Consider the following 11,221-nt stretch of genomic DNA (forward strand, 5'->3'; position numbering starts at 1 on the left):
ATCAGCCTGTGGTCCAGCCCCACTGCCAGCAGCTCTGGCCAAACCAAGAGCCTCAGCTTAGCAAAAACCTCCAGGGGAAAAACTTATTTTGGTGGAAACTCCAGCTGAGACCTGAGGGATGTGAAGGGCCAGCGTGGGAGTCAAAAGGGCAAGGCAACCCCTTGGCTGATCAGAAACCTAACCCTGACGTGGCCTGGCAGCCTCTGACTGGGGGGTCCCAGCCTTGCCATCTCCCCTCAGACCCCATAGCTTGTCCCCACCACCATCTCGGTCTGCTTCTGGTGGCTACCAGCTTTGTCTTGGGACATTGCGTGGCTCTGGGGACAATGACACAGCAGGGACCAGCCCGGGTACACGTTCCCCGTGGATGCTCAGTGTGTGGTGGCTTCTCCTGCCCCCAGACCCCAGTGCCGTGCCAGGAGATGCAGAATGGTGTCCCCTCTCTGGATGCCCTTCACCAGCAGCATGTGATGAGCTCCTCCAGCCTCTTCCTTGTCTCTCCCGGCTGCTTTGAAGCCCCCAGGCTCTCTCCCTCCCCGCCCCCGGCCGCCGCACACCAAGGGCCACTTTATGAGAAAGTGCAGATAAAAAGCGAGCCATATGTTGTCTGTAATCTCCCAAACCCTCGCTTCAATTACTGCCTCCCCCGAGCCTCCGCCGCCCAGCCTGAGTAAACAAGCCCCTCTGAAAGAGGACCCTGCTTTCCAATTAAAAACGTCCTAACGTTTCTCCTCTCCCTAAATCCTCCCGAGCGAGGAATGTCCTGGCCCCGGCGGCGGGATGTGGGCTCGGCAGGTCGGAGCGGGGGCACGCCGCACAATATCCATCGCCCCGGCCCCTTCCCAGGTGACGTCAGGGCAGCCCCAGACACTCATTAATTTCTCCCCCCTCCTCAGTGGGGAAAGGCTTGAAAGGGAGAGTTAATTAAAAGTAATACCCCGCCAAATCCGGCTTCACTTTTCCTTCTTTCCCTTTGACACTGGGAGGGATTTGGGGAGCAGGTGTTGGCGGGGGGAGGGCTTGGAGAGGCTGCTCTGAGCGGGTTTTCCCCCTCGGAGTGGGTTTTGAGCATCATGGACCTGATGGAGCCCATGAGCCTGTGGCTCTGCCGTGCTGGGCTCTGCCCCTCCTGGGCTGCAGGGGAGTGGGGTGCTGACCTCATGCTCGGGTGCCGATGGGTTCAGGCACCAGTTGACATTCCTTCTCCCATGGTTTGTAAAAATCTCTACCTTTCCATCCAAAATTAAACTCCTTCAGCATTCAGGAAAGCCAGCAGCTTGGCAGAGCAGGGACCTGGCACTGGAAGGAGCCACTGCTCTGCCACCAGAGGCTCCACAGCTTGGGCCTCCCCTGGGAGTTCTTACACCTACTCCAGTGTGGCATCCCTTGGGCTGGGACATGCAAGGAAACATCAGTTTGTCCTTCCTGTTGGTGTGGGAATGTCATGGGTGTGCCACAAGTAAGAAGGGAGCTGGAGCAGCAGCCAGGCTCTGGTTCCCGGGGGCCAGACCCAGCTCCCGGCTCTTTGGGGGCTGCCAGCAAGAAGAGCTCTCCCTGCCCACTACCACGGAAGGTCTCCTGGCTGGAACCCAGGAGACAGCCCAGTAGTGTTGGAGAGGAGAGGTAACTGGTGCCTGGGAGCATTCTTGCTGCTCCTCTGGGATCTTTGCCTCCCCTCACCCTGGAGATCTGCTCCTGCCTTTCCTCATTCCCACTTGGGCTGCCATTGGATTGAAACTTTCCTGGTGTGTGTGATCTTGCCATGGCGTTTGACCTGGCCTGTTTTCCCCATGAATCACCCTGAGCCAGGCTCACACTCCCTGGTACATCCCCCTCTCCCAGAGCTGTGGCAGCCCTGGGATGGACTTGAGCCAAGCACAGCCTTGGAGAGCCCCCATCCGTATCCAACCAGCACCTCAGCTCCATTAGCCATTCCCAGATGAACAGTGAAGGAGCTTTCTGGAAAAGGCTGTAAGTGATTTATAGCTAGCCAGAGGGAAGGTGCTGTCAAACCTGCATCACAGCCCTTCCCACACGGGCTGAGCAAGCAAGGTCATCAGCAGGGGAGGTGCAGTAAATGAGGAGAGCTGGGAAGAGGCACTGTCCTCTTTCCCGGAGCAGTTCCTGCCCAAAGGCTCTGTGCCCTGAGTGGTGGAGAGCAGCAGGGAGATAGACCCCAGTGCCTGGAAATGCAGAGGTGCAGCACATCACAGTGAATAGCTGAGGGATGAAGGCTGAAAGACGCTGGGTTTCTGTCTGGGGAGATTTCAAAGTACACAGAAAGAAGGAAATAACAGACAGAAAGGTGCCCCTTGTCTGTATGAATAAAAGTCTGTGCTCTGAAGGGAGTTGTCCTCCATGGTAGAGCAGATCAGGTGTTGTGAGAGGTTCTTGGCTAACATGGTTCTTGCCTAACACGTTGCCCTCTCTGAGCATCCCTGCTCACCCATCCCCCTGACCTCCCCCAGCCTGGTCTGCCTGGGCAGAGGGACCCAGTCTCTGTCTCCACCTGGGCTGGGGGACAGCCCCAGGGGCACAGTGGTCCTTGACAACTGGTGGCCCCTCTGCTGGATGATGTGATCTGTCTGTCTCTGCCCAGATGTGTCCCCAGCTGTGGCCTGGCTGGAAATTCCTGTGAAGCATGCAGAGATCTGGCTTTGGTGGAGGGAAAATCAGCTGTCCCAGGGTTTCACATTGCAGCTGCTCAGACCGTTGGGGAAAAGAAGAACCCAAAAACACATCTCCTGGCTGAGCAGCCGCAGACTTCAAGTGCCGGTAGCTCTACCCCACTCCCAAACCTCAGCTTCTCACATACTCAGAACAAGATCCCCACCAACACCATCTTGTTTTAAATCTCTCAGATTATTTTGACCATGCTGGAGATGGTGTGTTCCACCTGTTTTCTGTAAGGGACCTGCTTTTTTTTCATCCTTAGGCAAAAGTGATGATGAGGACAGCATCTGCAAGCTGGGCCAGGCCTCGGGGAAGGGTGCTGAGGACGGGAAGGATCACAAACGACCCAAGAGGCCGCGGACCATCCTGACCACGCAGCAGCGCAGGGCGTTCAAGGCGTCGTTTGAGGTCTCCTCCAAGCCCTGCAGGAAGGTATGGGGAGAAGGGCCCATGCCCAGCTCCTGGGGATGTCCTGGGTGCTGAGCATGGCCTTGCTCTGGCTGATCTGACCCTTCCTGAAGTCTCCCTGAGAAGGAGTGGGCTGAGAGACGCCGCTGTCACTGTTGTCCCTCAGGTGCGGGAGACGCTGGCGGCAGAGACGGGGCTGAGTGTCCGTGTGGTGCAGGTCTGGTTCCAGAACCAGCGAGCAAAGGTGGGTACCAGGGGCGCCAGCACCCATTGCTGGGGCTCCCTCCCTCCTGGCTTTGGCCAGGGGATGATTTCATTCTGGTTTTTCCCCTTTCCTCTCTCCCAGATGAAGAAGCTCGCCAGGAGGCAGCAGCAGCAGCAGCAGGACCAGCAGAACACACAGCGCCTGAGCTCAGGTACCTCCCTCACAATTTGGGTTTCCCCATCTCCCAGCCCTCTCCAGGCTTCCCAGCGGAGCTCAGCCACCCAAAAAGCAGCAGCCAATGACTTGATCTCATCTTGCTCTTGTCTTGCAGCCCAGACGAACGGCGGTGGCGGCGGCACGGGGCTGGAGGGGATGCTGAACCCCTACACCGCGCTGCCCCCGCCGCAGCAGCTGCTGGGCATGGAGCAGAGTGTCTACGGCTCTGACCCTTTCCGGCAAGGGCTCACCCCGCCCCAGATGCCCGGAGACCACATGCACCCCTATGGTAGGGCTCTGGGGATGCTCTCTTTGCCCTCTCTCCTTCAAAGATGCTGGGTTGTGGTGGGGTCCCCTCATCCCTAAACACCTTGTGCTACTTTTTCGGCTTACCTAAAAACAGAGGCCAGACAAGAGAATAAAAGTGGGTATTTACTGAAGGGCCTTTAGGTACATTAAGAGAGTCAAAAGCCTCCCCAAGGGGCTACACCCAAGATGGACGATAGTCCAGCCATTTATCAGACAAATACAAGTTTGGTCCATTTCCATATCAGGGGTTAATCCTCCAATTACAACTTCAGGTAATGAAGTCATATTCCCCCAGTTTGCTCCTCCCCATTTCACTTTTTGTTCATACTTTTCAGGGCCTGAGGCAGTAGGGTGTCCTTGAGTTTCAGGCCCAGAAGGATCATTTTTCTGACTAAAATGTGAAGACAGCAGCTAAGACTCTGTATGGAGTTCAGAGTTACACACTAAAGCAGTACTGGATTTGAGAAATACAAAAGCTGAAATCCTAAGGCATCAGTAGAAAAGCTGGGGGTACCAGGCACTGTGGAGGTGCTGGAGCAGGCTCTGAACCCCTCCTGTCCCTTCCTTGCTTCCCAAGGTGCCGAGCCCCTCTTCCACGACCTGGACAGCGACGATACCTCACTGAGCAACCTGGGGGACTGCTTCCTCGGCTCAGCAGATGCAGGGCCACTCCAGGCACGAGTGGGAAACCCCATTGACCACCTGTACTCCATGCAGAACTCCTACTTCACCTCCTGAGCCCAGCGTGGTCCCCCCAGGAGGGGCCGCAGAGCTCCCGGGGTCGGGAGGGAGGGGAGCACCTCTGCTGGGATGCCGTCAAATAATGTTGTAGCTTGGGATTCCCAAGGAGCGAGTTAAGTTATGGGTTGCATAGTTTCATGTTTCTCTTAGGAGCCTAGGATTAGGGAAAGGAGTGATTTTTGCAGCTGGCTGGTGGATTTTCAAATTTCAGATGGGGACATGAATTTCTCGTTTTGTCAGGGGGAGGGGGATTCTCCTGTAGGAGCATCCCAGCGCTGTATCCCACCTTTAGAAAGAGAAAACTGCTGATCTTCATGGGGAAAGCCTGCAGCATCAGCTGGGCTTTGAAATCTGAAATGCTGACATCGCTCTGGGGAAACACGATGGGAAAATATCGCTGCAGGGTTTGGATTTTTCCCCTCTGTTCCCTCAACCAGTTTGAGTGCCCGCTGCTTAAATGTAGGGACTTTTAAGCTAGATGTTCCCATGCGAATATAGAAAGCTAGAAACCCCTAGCATTGTCCCTGTCCCCGAGGACGGGGCTGTGTGTGTGGATGTGTGTGTGTGTGGGCACGCGCGTGTGTGCGTGCAGAGCCGTGTGGCTGGGAGTGTTGCACTGCACGGCCACACCTGCCAGATTGTATCAACAAAAAGTTTATTTCTAAGTCTATCAGAAATTTACTGTACAGCAAAAGTAACTTTATTTTCAGTGTGAACCATATTTAAGGAAATACTCAATGCACTTAAGTTATAAGAGGAAATAATTTTACTTTTTATAAACGTTATGTTTAGGTTGCAAAAGCCCAGTGGCAGGGAAGGAACATCAGTTCATTTCAGGCAACAAGTTTGGGTTTTGGGGTTGGTTATTTTCGATGTTCTCAGGTTGCCCCACTGGTTTCGAGGTGCAGTTGAAACACAGAGCAGAGCTGGGTCCAGAAACCTGCTTATTGCCAGCAGATTGATGGGGGCAGCGTGGTGGCCAGGTCCTGTCCCCACTGCTGGACGTGTCCAGGAGGTCAGTGTGGTGTGGATGTGCTGGAGCTGCTGGACATCCCAGCCCATCGGGGCTCAGCCGTGCTTCTCCACATCACCTTTTCCTTCCCCAGCAGGTCCCAGCCTGCCTCCACCAGCGACCCCATCCCACATCCTCCAATCTGGGTGCTAGGCCAGTGTGAGCTGGTGTCCTGGCACTGGGAAACGCTGCAGCCCAAGTCCCCACCCCTCAGGGGAAGCAGAAAGGAGGGACAGCCCTGCCTTTCCCACCCCGTGCTCGGCTTCACCCCTGCCAGACCTGTGGGAATCTGGGGGAAGTTCTCCTTGGGGTGGAGCCTTCAGGTGGCCCTCACCTCATCCCCACTCTCGTTTTCATGCGTTGTGTCCTTTTGTGCTGCTGTTCACAAACGATGTAAGCAACGACCCGTAGAGACGTGCAAGTGACTGTGAGGCTCAAAACACTGGCTGGTCGCCGCCGTCCGGCCTGACACTGAATGTAGCAGGGTCTGGAGATGGCTGACCCGGCGGGAGATTGCTGACAGCACTGTCAGAAATCATGCACCGAGATGAAATTAAAAAAGACAAAAAAAAAAAATCTCTGTTAAAGGAAAAAAAGAAGAAAAAAAAAAAAAAAAAAAGGCCTGGTGTTTTCTTGCGTGGTTGTGTCCTCTTGATTGGGAGAGGGAAGGGTTTGAGGTGTCTCCAAAGGAAGCAAGGTCTTGTGTAGGGTGTAGTGAGAAGGTTTTGCTTGATGGGTTTTCGATATCAAATATTCACAGAATCACAGACCCCATCATGGTGTGAGTTGGAAGGGACTTAAAAGACCATCCAGTTCCAGCCCCCTGCCATGGGCAGGGACACCTTCTACCATCCCATGTTGCTCCAAGCCGCATCCAGCCTGGCCTTGAACACTTCCAGGGTTGGGGCATCTGCAGCATCTCTGGGCAACCTGTGCCAGGACCTCATCATATTCTGTGGTCTGGGGCTAAACTGGCCCTTGGAGTGTCCTCTGTGGCCAACAGACAGAGGTTGGTGGGTCTGGAAGGTGAGACAGCTGTCCCTGACTCCCACCCAAGGTGGCAGAAAGGGGTTTGCTGGGGGTCTTCACCAAGCTCTCACCTGCACTAGCACTTTGTGAACCCCAGCCCTCCACGTTAGGACCATGAGCAACTCCGTGTTAGGACTGCCTTAAAGGTATGGGTGGGTGTTTCCCAAAAGAAATTGCTCTTGCCACAGCTCCCAGACACAGAGAGGCTCCACAAATATGCCAGCAAATGGGGATCCACAGCTCATTTTCTGAGTTGTTCAAAACAAGGTGCGCTCTTTCCTGCCCACCCTCAGTCCCTGCTCTGCAGCTCCTGTGCTAGGCAATGTTTTCTAATTCCAACCTGCAAAACCAAAAAAAAATTCTGAAATGGCATGACTGTAAGAAGAGAACTTGTCATTTTTATTTCCCAAGTTGTGAAATAAAGAGCAGCCCAAGAAATGCCTGGATGCCTGGGTTGGTTTGGGGTTTTGCTCTGTCTCAAGACAGCAGCAGGGTAAAAGGTTCTTACTTGTCTTCTGGTGGACAAGTTGGGGACATTACGGCTTGAGGTTACTCTAACACCAGGCTTGGTGGTCTTGGAGAAATACTTGGCTGGTGCTATGCTGAAAAGAGGGCAGATTTGGATTGTAGAGGGTGTGGAGGAGCTGCTGTGGCCCATGAAACCAGCATGATTTGTAGGATCAGCTCTAGGCAATGGCTGGGTTAACACCACCCAGGCTTGCAACGTAAAAATAAGTTTCCCTTAATGGTTCTTAAAACTGCCTCAAAAATTCCTCTCACTTGGATGCTTCTTAAAACGTCATGTTTAAATTTGTGGGATTTTGTTATTAATGTTTTATAGATAAAATGTTTGTCTTCCCACCTACAGCTATTTCCTGTTTGAAAAATGCTCAGGTGCATCAGTCTGGTTTTTCATCAGCCCAGGTGCCAATTTACACCTGTTAAATTGCTTCCCCCAAATAAAAACCCCCATGTCATACAGACTGGTTGCCTACTTTTAAAATCTTGCAAAAATGTAATCACAACCTATAATAACAGTCTCTTGATGCAAACGTGGGTATGAGTATAAAATTGTCACATAGAGCATGTAATTTTGGGAAAGGATTAGAATTATGGATGAGGGCAGATTTTTCTCGAGCAAAATCAGGAGAATTCATGGTTTTAAACCTGTTCTTCTGCCAGTTGGCCCAGTGCTTGACACAGGCCGAACATGAGCCCAGTTTGCAATCTTGCCATGGAGTAGCAGATGTGGGTGCTCCTGTCATCTGGATTTCATATCCTCCTGCTCCTTATTTCAGGGTGTGGATGGATCCTGCCAAAGCAAAACTGGCTGGGCCTTATCTTCTGCAGGTGGTGGAGTCACTGCATGGCAGGTGACAGGCTGGGTGGATTGTCAGGTGTCCCATGCTTTGTCCCCCTGGGATGTCCTTTTGTGGGGCTGCTTTGCCATGCTGTGCTCCATGTCTGAGCCCAGTCTCAGCTGGGGAGTGGCTCCCTAGGGCAGGTGATACCCCCTTGTCAAAGACATTAAGAAAAGAGCAAGGTCTGACGTGAAAACAGGTTCTGCCTTGCTCTCCGAGGCAAGGGCAATGCCAGGAATGGTTTGGGAGCTGACCTTTGTGTCTCCAGTGGCTCCAAACAAAGCTGCTTCTGTTCAGGCACTGCTCGGTGGCCAAGGAGAGATCAAGTCAGAGATTACTTGTCAGTTGAGGACACTGATTAGATGATACTGATAGGCAGCCAGCTCTGAGTGATATTATGTTAATTAACTTGCTCTTTGTGAATGGACAGCTCAGGAGCTCGTGGCAGATGCGGCCTGGAATGAAAATCAAAGTGGCATTGGCCAATGCTGGCTGGGTTTGCAGCTGGGTATTTGAGTCTTGGTGGTGTTTTTATGTATTTGTTGGAGACTTGTAGTGCACAGACATAGGAGCTGGAGCAAGCAACCTTCCTGGAAGGATGTGACCTTGCTGTCTAGGAAAACCCCCTCCAGTGAAGGGCTGGAGCCTTCCCTTGCTCTGAGTGGCCTGGCTCAGCATCTAACAGCAGTCAGCAGAGATGTGCTGGCTCCCTCCAGCTGGGTGTGGGCAAGAGGAGCCCCCAAACCCAGCAAAGATCCTGGTGCAGTGGGGACACACCCAGGTGGGAAGCCCAGGTCAGCCTCTTGCTGCCCTGAGAGTTTGGGAGCTGCTTTCTGCTGTGATGTGGGCATGTCCTAGGAGGGAAGAACCTGCAGGAGAATTTCTCGTGTGCCCACAGCCATGGGTCATCTCTCTGCATGTAGGAGGTGGAGAGGGCCCAAATCCCAAGGAACCCATAGGCAGGGTCCTTTCCTGGAACTGGACCTGAGAGGTGACAAATTCTGTGCTTCTTTCTTTTCTTTCTTTTTTTTTTTTTTTTTTTTTTTTTTGTGGGAAAATGCCAAAGCTTTGGTTGTTCCTGTCACCTTTCCAGTGTGAAATAATTTGCCAGATGTTTGGTACCTACACTGACACTCTTCTGGGCACTAAATGTCACCCATCATTAGAAAATGCTTGTGACACGTGATAGGGCTCAAACCACTGAGGACCAGGGCCTTGGCTTTATGGTAGGTCTGTGAGAAAGACCCCAGGTAACACCAGCTATACAAAGCTGTTACCTGCATTTTCTGTGCCTTTTCTTCCACTGCTGGTCATCTGCATGGAAAATTTATTAGAAAAAGAACAAAAAACCTCTTTATAAAATGGCAAAGACTTGCGATGGAAAGGCAAGAAAAGGATTAGAAGCTCCTCAGGTGTAAAAAGGTGAATAACAGCTGCTTATCTTGTTGGAGATCAGACCAAATTCTTGTCTCCATTCCCCTAAGTGGCAACTGTGTTGGCCATGAAAAGGTTATCTTGTTAGCTGTAGACCTCCTAGACTCCGGTGTGGAGGCTGACATGTGCCTGCCTGATTGACAGGTCTAAGTTCACAGGCTGAGGACGAGCGTATCCAACTGCAAACCATGTCAAAACACTCTGAGTGATCAAATACCCACAGCACTTTCGGTGAGGAGCAGCAGATTCCCATTGCCCCGGGCCCTGGGAGCTGCTGCTTCAGAGGAGGGATCAGATTTCTCCTCTGATGACCCCGAGAACAGGGGGCTCGTTCGGAGGGATGCCTGCTGGGTTGGATCATGGTCTCAGGGCAGGGTGAATCCGTGGCAGGAGGTGAATCCCTGAGGTAAAGGGATGATGGGGAGCTGGTGGTGAGCCCCAGAAGGCTCTGCCCTGCAGCCCTGTCGATTTGGTGGCTTTGAGTGGGGTGAAGAGCCCCAACCGATTGCTCCTAACCAATCTTATTCAGGACTCTCGGAGAGCCCAGACAGGACCAGTGCTCTGGAGAGCTGAGCTCTGGCATCTCAGCTCAGGGCTCTGAAGCTGGCTGGCCCCCAGCAGCTCTGGCTCTCTCACCTCTGCTCCTTGCAGTGCAGATGCAATAGTATCTGCTTGGGAGAGGAGGGGCTGTGCAGGGAGGTATCCACCGAGCCTTAGGCTTTTTCTGCACATTCCCAAGAGCATCTGCGAGGAAACAAGTCTGTGCTCAGCACGAGCTCAAAATAATATGCGAGCACGGAGAGCCCCGAGGCTGTGCATGAGACAGCGAGGAGGAGAGGGGAAACAGTGAGCAACTCCGCTCAAAGAGGCAGGGGCTGCCTGGAAAACGCAGCATGAGATCATGGAACTGGAGATGCAGCGTGACACCTGTGTCTTGGGTGGCTGCTTGCGTTGTCCTGACAACCTCACACTGGTGTCCCAGGCTTGGAGGGCTTGGCTCTGCTGCCGAGTGCGTGGAGGTATTTGGGAAGTAACTAGAGAGCCCCTGAGGAGACTAGGGAGAGAAGGCTGGTGAAACTCTTCCAAAAGGATTAGCCGGAGCCTGCCAGAAGCTATAACTGACTGTTGGCTGCTCTGTCTCCTCCTGGAGAGGGCGGAGGGGTGAGGAAGGAGCGGTGACATCCCAGAAGGAGACCTGGGGGCTGGAGCACATGGAGACTAATCCCACGGGGCCAAAACTGCTTTTTCAACAAAGGCTGGGGTGTCAGAGCTGGAGACGGGATGGGAAGCTCAGGCAGGACACGGTGGTTACAGGACGGTGGCAGAGATAAAAAAGGGGATGTTAGCTGGGAGCAGGGAGGCTGGGGAAGAGGAGATGGTCACTTCCCTGTAAGACAAAAGGAGCAGTCCCACCATGGCTGAATAGGAGGCCTGTTTGCCACCTGAAAGCCTGTTTGGATCCTCAGATTTAAGCTGTGAGAAATGGGGCCAATTCTCAGCACCAGCTGGCCGAGCCTGGCCAGCCATCTGCAAACAGGGGCAGGGAAGGGAAGCAGCATGGCTGGTGTTTGACCAGTGGCTGTCCTGTGTCAGGCTTGGGCTGCCTGGGAGTGTGAGATGGGGAAAGGGCACTGAATGTGGAGAAAAACATCAGAGAGTCTTTGGCAGGGAGCTAGGACCATGAAGAAGCCTGAGGGCAGGTGCCATCCTCAAAAACATTGCAGTGTGCTGGGCAGCAGTGGCAGGACCTGTGCCCCAGAAATGGTTGTACATACCATTGCTCTGCCTCTTTCCTGGGCTTTCCAGTTCCCATCAATTAGAGCATAATCACTT

At 53.2% G+C, this 11,221-nt stretch overlaps 1 protein-coding gene across 3 annotated transcripts in view; it reads left to right on the forward strand.

The window, feature by feature from the left end:
* LMX1A (LIM homeobox transcription factor 1 alpha) overlaps positions 1–7,710 on the forward strand; it is a 44,459-nt gene extending 36,749 nt beyond the window's left edge. The window contains exons 5-9 of one of the 3 annotated variants that reach the window (XR_005257872.1): positions 2,936–3,105; positions 3,248–3,325; positions 3,428–3,791; positions 4,389–5,567; positions 5,659–7,710. Coding sequence is in view for 2 of the 3 variants with exons in the window: in XM_038145107.1 (XP_038001035.1) it covers positions 2,936–3,105; positions 3,248–3,325; positions 3,428–3,791; positions 4,389–4,549 (773 nt within the window). In the remaining variant the exon portion in view is untranslated. Of the gene's footprint in view, positions 1–2,935; positions 3,106–3,247; positions 3,326–3,427; positions 3,792–4,388 lie in introns of all 3 variants that reach the window. The other 2 variants (XM_038145108.1, XM_038145107.1) reach the window with 2 other exon arrangements.
* The last annotated feature ends 3,511 nt before the right edge of the window (positions 7,711–11,221 follow it).

The sequence above is a fragment of the Motacilla alba genome, chromosome 8 (genome assembly GCF_015832195.1).
Source record: "Motacilla alba alba isolate MOTALB_02 chromosome 8, Motacilla_alba_V1.0_pri, whole genome shotgun sequence".
NCBI lineage: Eukaryota > Metazoa > Chordata > Aves > Passeriformes > Motacillidae > Motacilla > Motacilla alba.